The sequence below is a fragment of the Choloepus didactylus genome, chromosome 10, assembly GCF_015220235.1.
Source record: "Choloepus didactylus isolate mChoDid1 chromosome 10, mChoDid1.pri, whole genome shotgun sequence".
Taxonomy (NCBI): domain Eukaryota; kingdom Metazoa; phylum Chordata; class Mammalia; order Pilosa; family Megalonychidae; genus Choloepus; species Choloepus didactylus.
In genome coordinates this window covers 94,149,553-94,172,382 of record NC_051316.1, presented here as the reverse complement: position 1 = coordinate 94,172,382, position 22,830 = coordinate 94,149,553, and the positions used below count along the sequence as shown (strand labels likewise).

At 37.9% G+C, this 22,830-nt stretch overlaps 1 protein-coding gene across 6 annotated transcripts in view; it reads left to right on the top strand.

The window, feature by feature from the left end:
• Window positions 1-22,830, top strand: part of GARNL3 (GTPase activating Rap/RanGAP domain like 3) — a 221,779-nt gene that overhangs the window by 114,100 nt on the left and 84,849 nt on the right. For all 6 annotated transcript variants that reach the window (XM_037797335.1, XM_037797332.1, XM_037797333.1 and 3 more), the window contains 2 exons: window positions 15,367-15,466; window positions 17,185-17,303. In XM_037797335.1, the coding sequence (XP_037653263.1) occupies window positions 15,367-15,466; window positions 17,185-17,303 (219 nt within the window). The remainder of the gene's footprint in view (window positions 1-15,366; window positions 15,467-17,184; window positions 17,304-22,830) is intronic.

The window sequence follows — 22,830 nt, the reverse complement described above, 5'->3', positions numbered from 1 at the left end:
ACTGCTAGAATGTGTGTTGTAACATTATTTAAAAAAAAAAGAGAAACTGGTAATAACCTTAATTTACATCAGTAAAGAAATGATTTTGTATATTACGGTACATTTATACAATAGAATACTTAGTACCTATTAGAATGAGGTAGAAGTATATGTGCTACCAGAGAAAAATGTTTTTTAAAGGTACAGCATTAGACATAAAAGCAAAGTCTGGAATGATTTGTGTAATATCATCCCATTTCCTTAAAAACAGAAAAGATAAATGTATTTGTCAATATCCAAGAAAATTTCCAAAAGGATACATAAGAATTTAATAGTAATTACTTCTGGAGAATAGAAATGGGAGGTCAGGAGGAAAGTATGAAGACCTTAACTTTCCATTTTTTGCCCTTTGATACTGTTTACATATTTTACTTCTAATGTACTGGCATAGAAAGATTTCCAAGATATTTTCTTTAGTGAAAAAAATAAATTTTAGTGTAACACCTACACTAATGTCCCATTTATGAAAAGAACTATATATGTACATGTGTATATGTACATATATGTATGTGAATGTGTGTATTTGTGTGTTTAAGTAAACACATCTTTGCAAATGTATGAAAAGGTTTTGGACTATCCAAATCAATATAGCAGTATGGTTATTACAGGGAAAGGAAGTGGATTGGAGCGTGAAGGTTGGGAGAGAGACGATTTTAATTTTTGTGTGGTTTCGTTTTTTTATAACCAGCTTATATTCATATTTATGTTTGTAATTTAAAATCTTTTAGTTTATTTTTTAAAAATCAGTCTTCCCCACTGCTGGTGTTAGCTCAGCAATTTAACCTGTGCACGGCAGTAAAATTCGTTCAGTGCATTCATTTGTTTATTGAACTCACTCTAGAAAAGGCTCTATGAGAAATCATAGGCATTATATAAAACTATGGCCCTCCTTTGTGGTCTGGGTTTTTATATTGTGTGAAACCCTGCTTAAAGTCAAATATTAGAGAACATTCAGGTAAAATCAGGGTGGATTATGTGGATTTTGATTAAATTCTTCTGAAAATATCTTGGCCAGATTCAGTCTTCCTCCCTCACATCCCACAAGTATAAATGGGGTAGAAAAGATAAAGATAATGAAGGCAGCAAAAGCTTTTGTGGACTTCAGAATTCGATGCAGAAATGATTCAGGATTCCTTACTCTCAGGACTCATTCAACAGTGTGGGCATGTCCAGGCATGTCTGCAGCACAGAAGAATTTGAGTTAATTACTCCCATAATACCTTTTAGCAAATATTGACCTAAAAGGCCATAAGATAAGTGTGGGTATTTGCGATGTTAAACTTTAGTTATCAGGAAAATGTTCTTATCAAAATATTTCCTCCTAACTTTCTTGTTGATGTGAAATAAATAATGTCACCTTTAACTATTATAGACAAAGCTTCTGTACCTCTGAAATCCCTTGTAAAATAGGTCCCATGTAAAATAGTTAGGACTTTATTGCAAATTAAAACCACAATTATGTACTACTATACCCCTCCATAACTGCTAAAAGTAAAAGGATTGAAATGCTGAGAGTTGGTAAGGGAAGTAGAGCAACTAGAACATATTTATATAACTGATGAAAGTATAAATTGGTGCATCCTCTTTGGAAAACTATTTGGCAATATCTACCAAAACTAAACATATGCATCCCCCGTATCCCTGGATATATACCTACGGAAATGAGCGCCCATGTCAACAGAAAGACAGACCCAGGAATGTTCATAGTAGCTTTATTCTTTTTTTTTTTTTTTTTTTTATTTTTTATTTTTTTTTTAAATCATCATTTTATTGAGATATATTCACATACCACGCAGTCATACAAAACAAATTGTACTTTCGATTGTTTACAGTACCATTACATAGTTGTACATTCATCACCTAAATCAATCCCTGACACCTTCATTAGCACACACACAAAAATAACAAGAATAATAATTAGAGTGAAAAAGAGCAATTGAAGTAAAAAAGAACACTAGGTACCTTTGTCTGTTTGTTTGCTTCCCCTACTTTCTACACATCCATCCATAAACTAGACAAAGTGGAGTTTGGTCCTTATGGCATTCCCAATCCCACTGTCACCCCTCATAAGCTACATTTTTATACAACTGTCTTCGAGATTCATGGGTTCTGGGTTGTAGTTTAATAGTTTCAGGTATCCACCACCAGCTACCCCAATTCTTTAGAACCTAAAAAAGGTTGTCTAAAGTGTGCGTAAGAGTGCCCACCAGAGTGATCTCTCGGCTCGTTTTGGAATCTCTCTGCCACTGAAGCTTATTTCATTTCCTTTCACATCCCCCTTTTGGTCAAGAAGATGTTCTCCATCCCACGATGCCGGGTCTACATTCCTCCCCGGGAGTCATATTCCACGTTGCCAGGGAGATTCACTTCCCTGGGTGTCTGATCCCACGTAGGGGGGAGGGCAGTGATTTCACCTTTCAAGTTGGCTTAGCCAGAGAGAGAGGGCCACATCTGAGCAACAAAGAGGCATTCAGGAGGAGACTCTTAGGCACAAATACAGGGAGGCCTAGCCTCTCCTTTGCAGCAACCGTCTTCCCAAGGGTAAAACTTATGGTAGAGGGCTCAACCCATCAAACCACCAGTCCCCTATGTCTGTGGTCATGTTAGCAACCATGGAGGTGGGGTAGGCGAATACCCCTGCATTCTCCACAGGCTCCTCAAGGGGGCACTACATCTTTTTTTTTTTTTTCCTTGTTTGTCTTTTTTCTTTTTTTTTTTTTTTTAACTTTCCCTTCTTTTTTCAAATCAACTGTATGAAAAAAAAAGTTAAAAAGAAAACAAACATACAATAAAAAAACATTTCAAAGAGACCATAGCAAGGGAGTAAGAAAAAGACAACTAACCTAAGATAACTGCTTAACTTCCAACATGTTCCTACTTTACCCCAAGAAAGTTACATAATATAGCAACATTTCAGTGAACTTGTTCCTACTACATCCATCAGAAATTAACAGACCATAGTCATTTCTGGGCATCCCCAGAACGTTAAATAGCTTATCTGTTCTTCTTGGATTATTGTTCCCCCTTCCTTAATTGCTCTCTACTGCTAGTTCCCCTACATTCTACATTATAAACCATTTGTTTTACATTTTTCAAAGTTCACATTAGTGGTAGCATATAATATTTCTCTTTTTGTGCCTGGCTTATTTCGCTCAACATTATGTCTTCAAGGTTCATCCATGTTGTCATATGTTTCACCAGATCGTTCCTTCTTACTGCCGCGTAGTATTCCATCGTGTGTATATACCACATTTTATTTATCCACTCATCTGTTGAAGGACATTTGGGTTGTTTCCATCTCTTGGCAATTGTGAATAATGCTGCTATGAACATTGGCGTGCAGATATCTGTTCGTGTCACTGCTTTCCGATCTTCCGGGTATATACCGAGAAGTGCAATCGCTGGATCGAATGGTAGCTCTATATCTAGTTTTCTAAGGAACTGCCAGACTGACTTCCAGAGTGGCTGAACCATTATACAGTCCCACCAACAATGAATAAGAGTTCCAATTTCTCCACATCCCCTCCAGCATTTGTAGTTTCCTGTTTGTTTAATGGCAGCCATTCTAACCGGTGTTAGATGGTATCTCATTGTGGTCTTAATTTGCATCTCTCTAATAGCTAGTGAAGCTGAACATTTTTTCATGTGTTTCTTGGCCATTTGTATTTCCTCTTCAGAGAACTGTCTTTTCATATCTTTTGCCCATTTTATAATTGGGCTGTCTGTACTATTGTCAATGAGTTGTAGGATTTCTTTGTATATGCAAGATATCAGTCTTTTGTCAGATACATGGTTTCCAAAAATTTTTTCCCATTGAGTTGGCTGCCTCTTTACCTTTTTGAGAAATTCCTTTGAGGTGCAGAAACTTCTAAGCTTGAGGAGTTCCCATTTATCTATTTTCTCTTTTGTTGCTTGTGCTTTGGGTGTAAAGTCTAGGAAGTGGCCTCCTAATACAAGGTCTTGAAGATGTTTTCCTACATTATCTTCTAGGAGTTTTATGGTACTTTCTTTTATATTGAGATCTTTGGTCCATTTTGAGTTAATTTTTGTGTAGGGGGTGAGGTAGGGGTCCTCTTTCATTCTTTTGGATATGGATATCCAACTCTCCCAGCCCCATTTGTTGAAAAGACCATTATGGCTCAGTTCGGTGACTTTAGGGGCCTTATCAAAGATCAGTCGGCCATAGATCTGAGGGTCTATCTCTGAATTCTCAATTCGATTCCATTGATCTATATGTCTATCTTTGTGCCAGTACCATGCTGTTTTGGCAACTGTGGCTTTATAATAAGCTTCAAAGTCAGGGAGTGTAAGTCCTCCCACTTCGTTTTTCTTTTTTAGAGTGTCTTTAGCAATTCGAGGCATCTTCCCTTTCCAAATAAATTTGATAACTAGCTTTTCCAAGTCTGCAAAGTAGGTTGTTGGAATTTTGATTGGGATTGCATTGAATCTGTAGATGAGTTTGGGTAGAATTGACATCTTAATGACATTTAGCCTTCCTATCCATGAACATGGAATATTTTTCCATCTTTTAAGGTCCCCTTCTATTTCTTTTAGTAGAGTTATGTAGTTTTCTTTGTATAGGTCTTTTACATCTTTGGTTAAGTTTATTCCTAGGTACTTGATTTTTTTAGTTGCTATTGAAAATGGTATCTTTTTCTTGAGTGTCTCTTCAGTTTGTTCATTTCTAGCATATAGAAACATTACTGACTTATGTGCATTAATCTTGTATCCCGCTACTTTGCTAAATTTGTTTATTAGCTCTAGTAGGTGTATCGTTGATTTCTCAGGGTTTTCTAGATATAAGATCATATCATCTGCAAACAATGACAGTTTTACTTCTTCTTTTCCAATTTGGATGCCTTTTATTTCTTTGTCTTGCCGGATTGCCCTGGCTAGCACTTCCAGCACAATGTTGAATAACAGTGGTGACAGCGGGCATCCTTGTCTTGTTCCTGATCTTAGAGGGAAGGCTTTCAGTCTCTCACCATTGAGTACTATGCTGGCTGTGGGTTTTTCATATATGCTCTTTATCATGTTGAGGAAGTTTCCTTCAATTCCTACCTTTTGAAGTGTTTTTATCAAAAAGGGATGTTGGATTTTGTCAAATGCTTTTTCAGCATCTATTGAGATGATCAATTGATTTTTCCCTTTCGAGTTTTTGATGTGTTGTAATACATTGATTGTTTTTCTTATGTTGAACCATCCTTGCATGCCTGGAATGAACCCCACTTGGTCATGGTGTATGATTTTTTTAATGTGTCTTTGGATTCGATTTGCAAGTATTTTGTTGAGGATTTTTGCATCTATATTCATTAGGGAGATTGGCCGGTAGTTTTCCTTTTTTGTAGCATCTTTGCCTGGTTTTGGTATTAGATTGATGTTAGCTTCATAAAATGAGTTAGGTAGTGTTCCATTTTTTTCAATGTTTTGAAAGAGTTTGAGTAAGATTGGTGTCAGTTCTTTCTGGAAAGTTTGGTAGAATTCCCCTGTGAAGCCATCTGGCCCTGGGCATTTATTTGTGGGAAGATTTTTGATGACTGATTGGATCTCTTTGCTTGTGATGGGTTGGTTGAGGTCTTCTATTTCTTCTCTGGTCAGTCTAGGTTGTTCATATGTTTCCAGGAAATTGTCCATTTCTTCTACATTATCCAGTTTGTTGCCATACAGTTGTTCATAATATCCTCTTATAATTTTTTTAATTTCTTCAGGATCTGCAGTTATGTCACCTTTTTCATTCATTATTTTGTTTATATGGGTCTTCTCTCTTTTTGATTTTGTCAGTCTAGCTAGGGGCTTGTCAATCTTGTTGATCTTCTCAAAGAACCAACTTTTGGTGATATTTATCCTCTCTATTGTTTTTTTGTTCTCTATGTCATTTATTTCTGCTTTAATCCTTGTTATTTCTTTTCTTGTACTTGGTTTAGGATTGGTTTGCTGTTCATTTTCTAGCTTCTTCAGTTGATCCATTAGTTCTTTGATTTTGGCTCTTTCTTCCTTTTTAATATATGCGTTTAGTGCTATAAATTTCCCCCTTAGCACTGCTTTTGCTGCATCCCATAGGTTTTGGTATGTTGTGTTCTCATTTTCATTCGTCTCTATATATTTAGCAATTTCTCTTGCTATTTCTTCTTTAACCCACTGATTGTTTAGGAGTGTGTTGTTTAACCTCCAGGTATTTGTGAATTTTCTAAGTCTCTGATGGTTATTGACTTCTAATTGTATTCCATTGTGGTCAGAGAATGTGCTTTGAATAATTTCAATCTTTTTAAATTTATTGAGGCTTGTTTTATGTCCCAGCATATGATCTATTCTGGAGAAAGTTCCGTGAGCACTAGAAAAGTATGTGTATCCTGGTGATTTGGGATGTAATGTCCTGTAGATGTCTGTTAAATCTAATTCATTTATCAGATTGTTTAGGTTTTCAATTTCCTTATTGGTCTTCTGTCTGGTTGATCTATCTATAGGAGAGAGTGATGTGTTGAAGTCTCCCACAATTATTGTGGAAACATCAATTGCTTCCTTTAGTTTTGCCAGTGTTTCTCTCATGTATTTTGTGGCACCTTGATTGGGTGCATAGACATTTACGATTGTTATTTCTTCTTGCTGAATTGCCCCTTTTATTAGTATGTAGTGGCCTTCTTTGTCTCTCAAAACATCCCTGCATTTGAAGTCTATTTTATCTGAGATTAATATTGCTACACCTGCTTTCTTTTGGCTGTAGCTTGCATGAAATATTTTTTTCCATCCTTTCACTTTCAGTTTCTTTGTGTCCCTGTGTCTAAGATGAGTCTCTTGTATGCAACATATTGATGGTTCATTTTTTTTGATCCATTCTGCGAATCTATATCTTTTAATTGGGGAGTTTAATCCATTTACATTCAACGTTAAAACCGTGAAGGCATTTCTTGAATCAGCCATCTTATCCTTTGGATTATGTTTGCCATATTTTTCCCTCTCTCTATTAATATCCTTTATTGTACCCATACTGAATCTCTTTAGTACTGAACCTTTCTCCAAGTCTCTCTGTCCTGTCTTTGTTTCTCTGTCTGTAGGGCTCCCTTTAGTATCTCCAGTAGGGCAGGTCTCTTGTTAGCAAATTCTCTCAGCATTTCTTTGTCTGTGAAAAATTTAAGCTCTCCCTCAAATTTGAAGGAGAGCTTTGCTGGATAAAGTATTCTTGGCTGGAAATTCCTCTCACTCAGAATTTTAAATATATCGTGCCACTGCCTTCTTGCCTCCATGGTGGCTGCTGAGTAGTCACTACTTAGTCTTATGCTGTTTCCTTTGTATGTGGTGAATTGCTTTTCTCTTGCTGCTTTCAGAACTTGCTCCTTCTCTTCTATGTTTGACAGTGTGATCAGTATATGTCTCGGAGTGGGTTTTTTGGATTTATTCTATTTGGAGTTCGCTGAGCATTTATGATTTGTGTATTTATGTTGTTTAGAAGATTTGGGAAGTTTTCCCCAACAATTTCTTTGAATACTCTTCCTAGACCTTTACCCTTTTCTTCCCCTTCTGGGACACCAATGAGTCTTATATTCGGACGTTTCATATTATCTATCATATCCCTGAGGTCCATTTCGAGTTTTTCAATTTTTTTCCCCATTGTTTCTTTTATGCTTTCATTTTCCATTCTGTCATCTTCCAGGTCACTGATTCGTTGTTCAACTTCCTCTAGTCTTGTACTATGAGTGTCCAGAATCTTTTTAATTTGGTCAACAGTTTCTTTAATTTCCATAAGATCATCCATTTTTTTAGACTCGGGGGCAAGATGGCAGACTGGTGAGCTGTATGTTTTAGTTACTCCTCCAGGAAAGTAGGTAAAAAGCCAGGAACTGCGTGGACTGGACACCACAGAGCAATCTGTCTTTGGGCATACTTCATACAACACTCATGAAAACGTGGAACTGCTGAGATCAGCGAAATCTGTAAGTTTTTGCGGCCAGGGGACCCGCGCCCCTCCCTGCCAGGCTCAGTCCCGGGGGAGGAGGGGCTGTCAGCTCCAGGAAGGAGAAGGGAGAATTGCAGTGGCTGCTCTTATCGGAAACTCATTCTACTGATTCAAACTCCCACCATAGATAGACTGAGACCAGACACCAGAGACTCTGAGAGCAGGCAGCCCAGCAGAGAGGAGACAGGCATAGAAAAAAAAACAACACAAAAAACTCCAAAATAAAAGCAGAGGATTTTTGGAGTTCTGGTGAACACAGAAAGGGGAAGGGCGGAGATCAGGCCTTGAGGCGCATATGCAAATCCCGAAGCAAGGCTGATCTCTCTGCCCTGTGCACCTTTCCTTAATGGCCCTGGTTGCTTTGTCTATTAGCATTTCAATAACCCATTAGATCTCTGAGGAGGGCCGTTTTTTTTTTTTTTTTTTTTAAATCCTTTTTGCTTTTTCTAAAACAATTACTCTAAGAAGCTCAATACAGAAAGCTTCAAAGAATTGAAATTTGGGCACGTCAAGTCAAGAGCAGAACTAAGAGAGCTCTGAGACAAAAGGCAATAATCCAGTGGCTGAGAAAATTCACTAAACAACACAACTTCCCAAGAAAAGGGGGGTGTCCGCTCACAGCCACCATCCTGGTGGACAGGAAACACTCCTGCCCATCGCCAGCCCCATAGCCCAGAGCTGCCCCAGACAACCCAGTGTGACGGAAGTGCTTCAAATAACAGGCACACACCACAAAACTGGGCGTGGACATTAGCCTTCCCTGCAACCTCAGCTGAATGTCCCAGAGCTGGGAAGGGGGAGCAGTGTGAATTAACAGAGCCCCATTCAGCCATCATTTGAGCAGACTGGGAGCCTCCCTACACAGCCCAGCAGCCCAGAACTGCCCTGGGGGGACGGCACTCACCTGTGACATAGCACAGTCATCCCTCAACAGAGGACCCGGGGTGCACAGCCTGGAAGAGGGGCCCACTTGCAAGTCTCAGGAGCCATACGCCAATACCAAAGACTTGTGGGTCAGTGGCAGAGACAAACTGTGGCAGGACTGAACTGAAGGATTAGACTATTGCAGTAGCTTTAAAACTCTAGGATCATCAGGGAGATTTGATTGTTAGGGCCACCCCCCCTCCCCGACTGCCCAGAAACACGCCCCACATACAGGGCAGGCAACACCAACTACACACGCAAGCTTGGTACACCAATTGGGCCCCACAAGACTCACTCCCCCACTCACCAAAAAAGGCTAAGCAGGGGAGATCTGGCTTGTGGAGAACAGGTGGCTCGTGGACGCCACCTGCTGGTTAGTTAGAGAAAGTGTACTCCACGAAGCTGTAGATCTGATAAATTAGAGATAAGGACTTCAACTGGTCTACAAACCCTAAAAGAACCCTATCAAGTTCAGCAAATGCCATGAGGCCAAAAACAACAGAAAATTATAAAGCATATGAAAAAACCAGATGATATGGATAACCCAAGCCCAAGCACCCAAATCAAAAGACCAGAAGAGACACACCTAGAGCAGCTACTCAAAGAACTAAAGATGAACAATGAGACCATAGTACGGGATATGAAGGAAATCAAGAAGACCCTAGAAGAGCATAAAGAAGACATTGCAAGACTAAATAAAAAAATGGATGATCTTATGGAAATTAAAGCTTTATTCTTCATAGCACTAGAACATATTTATATAACTGATGAAAGTATAAATTGGTGCATCCTCTTTGGAAAACTGTTTGGCAATATCTACCAAAACTAAACATATGCATCCCCTGTATCCCTGGATATATACCTATGGAAATGAGCGCCCGTGTCAACAGAAAGACAGACCCAGGAATGTTCATAGTAGCTTTATTCTTCATAGCCCAAAACTGGAAACAATCCACTTGTTCATCAACTGAAGAATGAATGAATTGTGGTATTCATATTATGAAGTACTATATTGCAGTGGAAAAGAATGGGAGATTGCTACACCAATAATATGGATGGATGTCACAGACATAATGTTGAGGGAAAAAAAGCTTGACTTGAATAGACATGGTATGATTTCATTTCCGTGAAGTTCAAGAACAGATAAAGCTAATCCATGGTGGTAGAAGTCAGGATAGTGGTTAGCTTTGTGGGGAATAAGTGGATATTGACTGGGGAAAGGCTGAGAGAGCTTTTGGAGGTCCTGATCCAGGTAGTGGCTAAAGGATGTATACATGTAAAGATTCACCAAGCTGTACACTTAAGATTTGTCGCCTTTACTGACATAAGGTATATCTCAATAAAAAGAAATAAAGAAAAATGCTTTTTTGAAGGCAGGTTTAAGTTATAATAAAATTAACATTGTTTTTCAGGAAAAAAAGTGGATTTTAGATTTTATGTTTATGCTAACAAAAAGAAAAGCCACATTTATGCAGGTTTGCAGCAAAAGCACAAAGAAAACTTACTGGAAATATCAGAAAATTAGGGTATATCACGCCAGCATGCAGGATGAATCTCTCCCCTCCCATCCAGACTGAATGGGCACATCACCAGAAGTCAGGAGCTCACTTTCAGAGTCATTCTCCTGGGGTCCGGGGCTCAGTTTTGTGTCCAGTCTCCATTTCTTTTGTCAGATCCTATGTGTATTCTTGTCTTTACACCTCAACATATGTGCTTCTCACAAGGAATGGGAAGTGACTTGCTCTGTGAGACTCACAACATTTTGGTGTTGGGTTTTCCCCCCCTTTTAGTTAAGTATTCAGTGAACATGAAAGTTAAATAGGTAATTGTTTAATCATTAAAAGAAGAAGTCATACAAAATGTTAATAAAGAGAACTACGTGTATGAGGGGTTTGGTATATGGGAACTCTGTACTCTCTGGATAATTTTTCTGTAAACTGCAACTGCTCTAATAAAAAAAAGAAGAACTCATAATCGACAGTTTATACTCAATAGAGATAGGTGGCATGCCACCAGCCATGGTTCTGTATCTCACCCTGAGAAGCTGTGCTGCCTCTTGCCCACCTCTGTATTATTCTGTTCTGCAGCTGCCAGTGTTCAGACCTCTAGGAGGAGAGACAGGCAGACCCAAGCGCTTTGGAAAGTCTAGAGTAGGGGAGCCATTTTTCCTATGCCATTGAACCCCTTTGGCAGTCTCATGAAGTCTGTAGACCCCTTCTCAGAATAATATTTTTAAATGCCTAAAATAAAATACATAGGACTACAAGGAAAACAATTGTGTTGAATTGAATTATCAAATGATTTTTAAAATGTTTTACATAGAGTAATATATATATATGCTTTTTAAATTAATAATTAAATAACAAAATCCAGCAGCATGTCTACCTCCTGTAATTTTGAAGCAGTAAAGACTGTAAATGGTATTCAATATATCTGTTGGTGACATGGTTTCTGGGACCATTAATTCTGCTATAGATTTTTGCATATATACATAATTAAATACAAAACTAAATTTCAGTTCAAAGTTAGGGAAAATAAGGATGGTTTGTTGTTCAAGAATCCCCCTCCTCCCCTGAATTCTTTTAGAATCCCTGGTATAGAAAAGCATTGATTTTCAAAGTTTAGCATTCATCAGATTCACCTGAGATGCTTGTTAAATCATTAATTCTAGGGTCCTGCCACAGACTTCTTGATTAGGAGGTCTAGACTGAAGCCCAAGAGTGCACATTTCAGCAGATTTGAGAAGCACTGAGCTTAGATGTGGTGCTGTTATCTGAAAGAAGCCTCTTTGCCACTGCAAGTCTTGGAGGCACCAGAGGTTTAAATGTACTGGTGACTTAAGAGTCTCCTTACCAGGCCTCTGCTGATGCTTTTTAGGATCCAGAGCAATGGGACCATGAGACCAACCATTGTGGAGTCTGGCTGGTTCAGGCAGAGCTTCTGTGGCAGATCCCTCCCAGGTCTGGCCAACTAATGCTGAGACTGGTGCCACAACTGCTGTTCCCCAGTGGCGTAGTGGAAAGAATTGTAGACCAGGAGTATTCCAGTGGTTTAGGGGGGTAAAATGAACAGTTGTTGGTAATGAATCGTCCAGAAATTTACAAAGGACAAAAATCCAATTAAATGCTCTTTTCGAGTTACACCAAAACCACCAACAAAAAGTCAAAACTGAGGCAACATTTTGAACAGGTGATCAAAATTAACATCACTAATAAGAGGTAGATGAATATCTTAAAACACGATAACCTGAAGACAAACAACACTTATGTAGTATTCCAGCCAGGTGTGCATAACCTGAATCTAATTATATGGAAACATAAGACAAACCCAAAATGAGGAGCGCTTTATTTTTAAAAAGGGGGAGATTCTGTTTTCTTCAAAAATGCCTATGTCATAAAAGACAAGAAAGTCTGTGGAAGCGTTCCAGATTAGGAAAATCTAAAGAGACATGACAACTAAATGATCCCACAGTGAAGAAGAAAAATGCTTTACAGGACATTGTTGGGTGGGTCAATTGGCAAAATTAGAATACAGACAGTAGATTGAAGTATTCTATCAAAGTGTATTGTGGTTATGTTAAGAAAATATTTCTATTCTTGGGAAATTCACATGAAGTATTTAGGGATATAAGTTTATTATGTATGCATCTTACTCTCAAATGTTAAGAAAAAAATTGTGTGTTTAGTTGTGTGTGTAGTATATACGTGTGCATCATACACACATAAACATAGAGGAGAGAACAAATGATAAATGATAAAGCAAATAGGGTAAAATGTTAACAGTAGGTGAATCTGGTAAAGAGCATACAAATGCTCTTTGTACTATCCTTATTCTTGCAACTTTTATGTCAATTCAAAATTATTTTCAAATAGAAAGTTATATAGGTATATACACACGTATCAATAGCTGATTTCCTAAAATTCAAGAAAGTCTGATAAAAGCACAATAATATTAAGAAACTTTAATCTACGTTTTTACTCATGGATAGATTAAAAGGCAGAAAATTAAAAAGGACATATAAAATGATATGGTGGTTAAGATTTTTTTTAAGACTCTGAAATTAGAATTAGTTTCAGTTCCAATTCCACTACTCGTTATCTCTGCAACTTTAGGCAACATTTAAAAAGTCTCTAAGCCTCAATTTCTTCATCTCAAAGAAGGTGGAAAAATAAAATCTATCTCATCAAGTTGGTATTGGTGGTTATAGAGATAATGTATATAAAATGCTTAGTCTAATGCCTGGCACAGGGAGCTCCCTCAATGAATGTCAGTGGTTTCAGAGCAGTGAGAAAGACAGAAACTTCCTAATTCATTTGGTAAGGTAACATAAGTCTGAAATCATGAAAGGAATACATACAGAAAAGAAACCTAGAGGTCCATCTCACTAATAAATATGATATGTAAATCATTTTTAATCCAGCAGTGTATTAAAAGAATATGCCATGACCTGGTGGGGTTTATTCCAGAAATCTAAGAACCATTCAGCATCAGAAGAGTTATTACTATGATTCTGGGCATCTTTTCTAATTAGAATATGTGGTTACAGGCCCTGGTTGTACACTATGATTTCCCCCTCATTTAACTTTTTCTCTCAATAGTTGCCAAGAAAGCTTTCAATAAAATTCAGTACTCATTCCTGAGAGAAGCCTTTTTGTAAACTAGGAATTGAAGGAAACTCTTTCAATATGATAAAGAAACTGACCATAAGCATCCCTAAACCCATGTCAGAATCAGAAAAGTATGTTCCAGTAGTCTGTCTTATGTATGTGATACAATGTAGACATCACTGGAATTTCAGTGGAGTAACATCCAGTTATTCAGCAAAACTGCTGTCTAACACAGTCTCAGCCCCAGATCATGCAAGATTCAGATATTTGTTTTAGAAGAATTTATTGTCTAATAAAGATGGGGAAAGCAGAGTGTTCAATAGTTAGAACTGAGAAAATTGGTAAACTACGTGGGGAAAATGTATTCTGACCTCATAGCATACATCAAAATAAATGCTAGATAGTCCAAAGAGTGAAATATAAAAATGAAACCATAGAGCCTCTAGAAAATATAAAGATGAATATTTTTTCTAATACTAGGATGTGTATACTGGACAATATGACTGCTTCCAATTCTAAGCTTTTTATATAATGAATTCTAAAGGTAGAAGCCATAAAGGGAAAAAAAGTTAAAAATATGTTTACATAAACATTTTTAAACATCTGTTTGGCCAAAAATACCATAAACAAAGTTTAAAAACAAAAATTTAATTAGAAGAAATCATTTGCCATTTATTTCAAAGATTCTCTTTCATATATAAATCATTTTTTAAAAAAAGAATAAAATGATAGGAAAACTGACAAAGGACATGAAAAGGTAACCCACAAAAGAATTGTAAATGACCAATAAAAATATGAAGAAAATGTTCTGTCCAAGTGGTATGCAAAGAAACACAAAAACAGCACTGTGATTACATTTTTGCTGTTAAATTATAAAAACTAAATGCCAAGGGTACAGGAAAGAGGGCATCTTCAGTCATTGCTGGTGGAACTGTAATTTTGCACCAGACTTCCTAAATGTCAGATTGGCATTATGTAGCAAATCCTTAATAACGTGCATAGTCTTTGACAAAGTAATTTAACTTCTAAGAATTTATCCTAAGGAAATAAATGGACAAGTATGCAAATGTCAAATTAAAAGATGTCCATCACAACTTTTATTAACAATAACAAAAAATTGGACGCAGTCTTATTGTCCAGTATTGTCAAATAGTTACATATGTCCATATAATAAAAAATGATGTATCAATTAATATTGTAGAAGTATGTTTAATGACACAGAAAAATATATTATTAAGTGAAAAAGCAAGCTACTGTATATTCAGTATGATTCCATTTTGGTAAGAAAAATATATATGTACATGCGGATAAGAAAACAATTAGAAGAAACTATGCCAAAACGTTAATAATGTTATCTTTGGATAGAGGATTCAGATCAGTCATTATATTTATTCATATTTTCCAAATTAATTGTGTTATTTTATAATAAATTTTTAAAATTCTACAAAGAATATGAACTTGAAAATTGCAGAGATGTGTTCTAGATGAAATGTGCCTGATACTTTGGTAACAAACATTAGACAGTACCTCTAGGGGGCACCAGCTTGCAAATATTTGCAAATAAAGTTCCAGAAAGAGGAACTTTATGCTCAGAGAGACAAATAGGTGAACTCACCAGTTCACTTGGTTCTTTTTCCTTCATCCCGAGGATCTCCAGAATGCCCTTGTGATGTGGATTTAGACTGGGCATCTTTTCTAATGAGAACATGTGGCTATAGTCCCTGGTTGTACACTTTTTAACAATGAGTTTTCTGATTCTTTGGCCTTTGGTTCATTGCCAGTTGTTTGACTTCTTGCTTACTTTCTGAATAAACCTTTTAATGGCACAACTTTGTTCCATTACAGAGTGCAACTGCTCTGCCAGGTACTTGGCGAAGAACAGACGTGCACTTAGAGAACCCGGAATACCACACCAGATGGTATTTCAAATATTTTTTAGGACAAGGTAATTATGCCATTATGGTGGTTGGGAAGAAAGGGTATTCAAAGTGAAAATCCATGTTGGTGTAATTTCAGGTACCACATATGAATGAAACTAACCAATTTAGGAGCACTAATATTAGAGCATTTCATTTCTAGGTCAGTAGTAAGCTTTGTAAATTAAAAGATTCTATTAAGAATTTCAGTGCTAGGAGTTTATCTTGTAATTTTTTTTTTTTTCTGGACAATTTGTTTTGTCCCTGGGGAGTTAAGGGAGAGTAGATAATCTGAATGAATGAATCTGAGTGATCAAAAAAAAAAAAAGTGGAAAAACAACTCTAGAGGCAACAAGACAAATGCCCTGTCAATAGTGGGTTCTGAACACTTAGTTCAAGGCAACGAGGGAGAGTTGGTTCCCTGAGCTCCAGAGCTAATATAGAACTAGAGAGACGCAGCTGTAGGCTCAGGAATCATCCATTCATCAGTGACAAGTATTTATTTAGCACCTACCATGTACCAGGCAATATGCAGAACAGCAGGGATACAGTGATAAAGGCAGTCATGATCCCTGCACTCACAGAGCTCACAAAATAGGTGAGCTCCTGGTTTTGCCATTATTAGCCATAGGACCTTAGATTCTTCTCTAAGACTCAGTTTCTTTATCTATAAAGTAGGGGTTACTAGTACCTACCTGGTAGGTTTGAGCAGAAGTTTCAATGATACATGCAGGAAAAACACTAAACCCAGTTTCTGGCATAACAAGAGCTCCATCACTAATAGCGATGTACATTTAAAGTGAAGGGCTCAAGTGAACATATATGGAAAGGTGGAAAGACAGGAGTGTGGTTAATGACAGAAGATATTGGGAAATGTAGAATAATCACTAATGCAGTGTTGGACGTGAATTAGAGAAATTGCTTATTAGGCTAATGCATTGATTTGTAGAAGGTCTGATTCTTGAGCCATAAAATGAGAATGATCAGACCCAAATGATGTCTTTAAAAACTCTGATTCTATATTATTCTAAGTAGTTTATTTATTTCACAAGGTATAATTTATTTGGGTGGGGGAGAATATGGAAGCATTTATTAAAAAGAAAGAAATTAGCAGAGAAGTTGTCATCTTCCCAAGATGCTTGAAAGCATAGTACCTGGATCACAGTGATGACTTTAGAGGAAAATCAGCTCAAAAGTCTTCAGCAGCAAGTAACAGAAAACTTGATTCAAATGGATTAGGCACATAACAAGAAATCCTGAAGCAGGGCAGGCTCTGGAGTTGGTGTGTTCAGAGACTCAATGATGTCCTCAAGGACCCCATTTCTTTCTTTCAATTTTTCTGTTTCCCCATCTTTAGTGTGACAAATTGGCCCCTGGGCTGCCCTCCTCAGGGTCACAAGATGGATGCAGCAATTCCAGCCATCACTTCTAGATACTATCAGATCTGGATAAAGAAGACCATCTTTAGGAATGAGGAAATCTTTCCAGAAGCCCCTTTGCAGATTTCTCTCCCTGTCTCATTGGCCACAGTTGGCTTACATGTTCATTCCTGAACCAACCACTGGCAAAGAGGAATGGAAATACATGAATAGCTCAGAATGATCAGACTCTATCCCCAGAACTGGGTTTGGGATTATTGTTCCCTGATCATGTGGGAAGGGCTGGATAACAGTTCAAGTGTCCACTACTACCTGCTACTGGAAGAACCAGTTCCTTTCTCACTGTTCTAAACCTATTTCTTTTCCAGTCCATCAGAATTACATTGGAAATGATACAGAGAAGAGCCCCTTCTTCTTGTCTGTGACTCTTTCTGACCAGAACAATCAGCGTGTCCCTCAATACCGTGCAATTCTTTGGCGGAAAACAGTAAGTAACTGGCTTGCACTGGTATTTCATCAGCATTCCAGAGTTTAATTAGGATTGTTGTCAGAGTGACTCAGGTAAGCCTTTTTCTATGAAGTTCTTTGAGTTTGGATATTTCAGGATTGTATTATTTAGAGATGGGATCTTCAAGGTCTGAATTTAAAGCAACTTTTCCCTTATGAGCCACCAATGAGACATATATGCTTCCCTCAATCTTTGGCCTCTGGAAATACAGACTATGTTTTACAAAGTATATCAGTTCATTAACCTTGGCTCTTTCTAATACTGAAAGAGATGAACAGGCTCACCTTCAACTAAAATAAACAGAATTTATTGAAAGAATATGATAGTATTACAAAGGTCTCCTGTTTCCATGAGTCACTTAAACAGTCCACCACTCAATCCTCTGGCCTTCTAGAATTTTTTTTAGGCTTAGCCCTTTTCATCAATTTTGCATGATGGAAAAACAACTCTAGGCTCAACAAGGCAAGAACTCTGCTTACGTGGGTTCTGAACACTGAGTTTAGGGCAGTGAGTTGAAAGCAAACCCTTTCAGAGAAGGTGTCGTCTTCCCAAGATGCTTGAAAGCATAGCACCTGGAGCACAGTGACTGTTGAGTGGGAAAACAACTCTAGACTCAGCAAAGCAAGTGCTGTGTCAACATAGAGATGCAGGTCTTTCTTCAGCTCAGGAACATTTTCTTATGTTCATTATTGTTGCTTTTCTGTTTTTGGAATTTTCTAGTAATTCTTGCATTTTCTGTCTTTCATCTTTACTCTTTATTCTCTTCTCTTGGTATTTTTTTTCCTTTACTTCTGGGAGAACTTTTCAGAGACATTGTGGTACATTGGAAAGAGCAAAGGGTTCAGAGTCAAGCAAATTACCTCGATAACTGACTCCTTTTGCGTGAATTGGAGAAAATTGCTTAGGCCTTCTGAGCCTCCATTTTCTTCTTTTTAAAATGAGGAGAGGAGAGTGCCAAACTGTAGCTCACAGGATGATGGGGGTTAAAGAGACTACATTAAATGAGGTCTTGTTTAAAAATCCATGTTTATCTAGTATCCCAAATCATCAATTCTTAAACTACTTAGAATTGGTGAGTACAGTGTATGATTATCAAGCAATAAAATAAGACACACTTAAAAAATGTTAGTCCTATTATTTGGTGGGTTCACTTTATTTTGGTAAATTTTTTGAAATCCAATATCTGAATAATTGCATGCTGATTTTTATCTCAGCTATATAGTGTATCAAAAATTTCAATATAGATCTTTTTGGAAAAGAAATAATACAGAAACTTAAAAAAACAGTAATTTGATTTCTTTGTGAGGTGTGTGTGTACGTGTGTGTATGCAAGCATATATATAGCAATAAAGCATTGACAAAAAGCCCAGAAAGAATTTCAAGGAACCAGTACAGAGTAAGCTGTGGTTAGGAACTTTCTGTAATGCTTTAAAAAGAGGAATAGTAATAACAATAAAGCCTATCATTTATTGAGTACTTACTCTATGCCAGGCACCATACTAAGTCCTCCAAGTGCATTATCTCAATAGGCATTATTGCAGTTCTAGGAGGTTAAATGGCATGGCCCAGGCCACATCCGATAGGTGGCAGACCAGGCAGAACACAGTCCTAAGTGGCTGAGCTGTCATTACTGTAAATAATTATATATGAAAATCTTTGACATATGCAGTCTCTCCGCAGAGACAGTGAAGTCCATGAAAGCAGGGGACACGTCTGCTGTGTTCTCAGTATCCACACCATCTATCCCAGTGCCTGGCACATACGAAGAGTTCAAGTAGGAAGAGTTCAGTAAATTTTTGTTGAAAGAATTAATGAGTGGCACCAAAGTCTAGCTTAACCAGTATGCTATGCTGCTTCTATTTATATAAACTCTCATGTTATGTTTTAGAAATTTCCTTTTTTTGAGCAGGTATAAGATAAAAATCTGTTGTATAATAGAATCAGGTCTTACTTGTGAATTCTTTCCTACTGAAAATTTTGACACTTTCCTCTATCCCCATACTACTCTAATTGGGGACAGTCTTGCCATCAGCATAGCTGTACTTGAAGCAAAGTTTATGCAACAATTTTAGAAGGTAAGTTGGAAAACTGAATGCCAGTTTTTTCTCCAGTACATGCATGATATTCTTTTCTCGTTGTTTACCTATTGAGAAGTGACAGTGCTTCCCTCCAAAGTCTCCTATCTTCTGCACCAAGCAGGCTATTTTATGGCCTAATATTTGGTACTTATTTATTTTATGTTTGCTAATTACAGTATTGCAATTTCTTCTGGTCTAAATGTTCTCTTGGGATGACTGTCTCTTTGGAGCAAGCAATCAGTCTTTTAGATTTCTTCCCCTTCTTCCTATTCTTCTCAAAGGTGATATTTAGGTACATAAGGAAGGGGTTTATGAAACCTTGTGGTAGCAGAAGAAGAGGACCTTGGATCTGCATGGGGTCCTCTAGTTTCTTGCTAGTTTCTGCTTGTACTGGCTAATCTAGACTCTGTTCTTCTGACTTTTTTGGGTCATTGGGAAGCACTTACCCTTGAAACCCACAGCCCCAGCTATTTACCCCGTATTGTGAAATCACTTCATGCTCCGAATCCTTTGACCTGATCCTGATACTCATCAAAAGTGGTGGGTTCTTTGCCTGATGCACTCCAATGACCAATTCCTGAGACACCAGTATTTCAAAGAGAGAGTTTATTGCTAGGCACGAAGCAGGAGATCAGATAGCCTATCAGCCTAAAAATCTGTCTCCCCAAACTGCAGTAACTCTGATGGTTTTATAGTATCAAAAAATGGGCAGGTTTAGAATAATGAGCACAGTGACTCTAGCTGATGTAATCAGAGGTGATCTAATTATTGAGCACACGCAGATTGTTTACATGCTTAGTCATAGAATGTATGTAAGAAAATGGCGGCCTTAATATGATGCTGGGCATGATTTTTAGTATTATATTGAGGTATAGGTCACTTATAGGTTAAAGTTTAAGCTATTGCACATTTTAAGGGGGCCCATTCTGGTTAGATCCAGCCTTCTTTATCAAGATAGACTTGGGATTGAGGGTGGGTTAGTTCTGCGCTGACTCAAGGCCCTTGGTTAATAAACATTAGAGACTGTCTTTAGTGATCATAGACTCTAAAGTTGAAAAACCAGATAAATGGGTACAAGTGGGGGTCACTCACGAGGTTTTTTACAGTCACAAGGGCACAAGATAAAGGCTATACAATCATTATCAGAGATCAAGGCAGCTGGATTACAGTTCAGAGATTTCAGGTATTTCCCTCTGTCTACTCTACTATACCAGGAAGTAAAGGAGTATCTATATAATGATTCAGTAATCATAATCATCCCCTAAATCCTCACTTCTCAGTTATAATCCAAGGTCTCTGCTAGTCTCTGAATCTCTTAGCAGTTCTACTTTCCCTCACTGGGGCACATCCTTTGCAAGCCATGTGTCAGATGTGAGGAGGCAGGAGCACTGCCTTAATCTGTGTCTCGAATCTTTCTGGTAGATCATCCCTTGCAGCTGCTAAGTTACTGCCCTAACAATGTTGAAATAGGTGCTGTATGGACGTCAAGATTCCTCTGAAAAGCCATGCCTGGGAAGTGGGCCTTTAGTCCAAATATTCTTAGGAGCCTCCACATCTTATCTTGATATATTTGCAGCATCACATCTTCCTCACCCCCACTCCCTGTCCTTCAAGATCTGCCCTCAGAATGAGGAGTCAAGAACCCTGGCATCTAACCCCTTAGCTTTCCTTTCATCTTCTTCCCTCCTCTTTCCACTGTGTCAGAAAAAGATAGGTTTCCCATTTCTTCTATCTTTCTGGAATGAATTTTCTCAATGTCATAACTTCTTCTTTCTGGAGTCACCCCACCTCTTCACCTGGGTCTGTTGCCAGGTGCTCCCTGAGGGAGGGTAGGACAAATGCTAGGCGGGGAATCTGCTTATTTTAATTTCCAAAGATACTGTCTGTATTACACTGCAAATTGTGATACCCATTATGAAGGAAACAAAGATTGAGAATGATAAGCAAGAACTGCTTTAGATAAGGTAGCTCAGGGAAGACTTTCTGAGGAGATTACATTTAAACAGAGACCTGAAGCATGAAAGAGAACCAGCCATGTAAAGAGTAGGAGAAGGAGAGCAGGTGGAACAGGCAGAAGGAACAATAAATGAGTGACCGGCAAGGAGCCAGGGCAATTCTCTAATAACTCGCTAATACCTGGTTTTAGAGAAGTCAAAGAGGTGGGATTTAAACCCCACCAATTAAACCCCAGGACCACGGTGAAGGCAGCAAGTCAGCATGGGCCTGGGATGAGTATTGGTGCCTTTTTATTGAGAAGAGACAAGGCCTTCATCCAAAGCCTCTTATCTAGCACCTAAATTATGCACCTAGGGCAGGGTAAGTGTTTGCTGTCAGCTACAAATGGGAGTGCTGAAGGAAAGTGAGGAACTGAAAATATCAAAGCAGAATATTGGCATAGGGAGTCAGCTATTGAGCCCCTTTTGGCCCAAAACTATTTCTGGAGGCTGTGGAAATCCAAAGAAGTGTATGTATCAGCCCCACCCCCACCCCTAGAGCTCCCATTTTGTTAGATAATAAAACAGAAAAATAGTTAAATATATAACCCTATTTTAAACACTCTTGCATATCTCTGCTGTGTTTCTTCACACAAAAAAAAAGGCTTTGAAAAAATGATTCATACTTATTATAAAAATTCCACCCAAGCAATACAACAAAGTAAAAAGAAGACGATCAAAATCCAACTATTCAGAGATAATCCCAGCAAAAGCCTTCTAGATATCTGTCCATGTATATATACACATTTGTCTATGTACACTTTTACGTAAATGGAGTAATGTTCGACATGCACTTCTGTATCCTTGCTGAGCCCGTTTAATGTTGCGTACTATATGCATGTACTTGACTCTGCCTATGCATTTGATGGTTCTGCTGGAAAACATAGAACATTTTTTACTAGAAAGTGACTCTGGAAAGCTGTTGAAGAAGAAGATGAGGAGGAGAAGGATTCCTGGTTTGTGGTGAAGGAAAATACAAATCCACAGTCCTATAGGCCCTGGGTTTCACCTTCAGATATGCAGCTCATGAAGATGTTTCTGTTACCCAGGGAAAGGTCTGGATCCTTTCTCTCCTTTTCCATACATTTCCCCTCAAGCCACCCTTGGCTTCTCTTTAAAACTCTTTGATGTGTTTGGTGAGGAGAAAAGGTAGAAGCTGAGCAAGAGGATTAGATTCAAGGTCCTTCTGTACAGGTTGGCAACCCATATAGGCGACCGCAATGTAAGGTAGGCTGACACCAGTGAAAAAGCAAGACCACAGAAGTAACTCAGGTTTCAACTGGTATGCCATGTGTGGTTTGAAAAAGCATATATTCATATCATAAAATTCTTCTATATTTGAAAAATTTTTTAATCTCTTTAACACAAACTTCAAAAAGAAGTTTGACCTGATCCTCTTGGCTAGTAGAACCCATGAAAAGGACTCAATCCAGC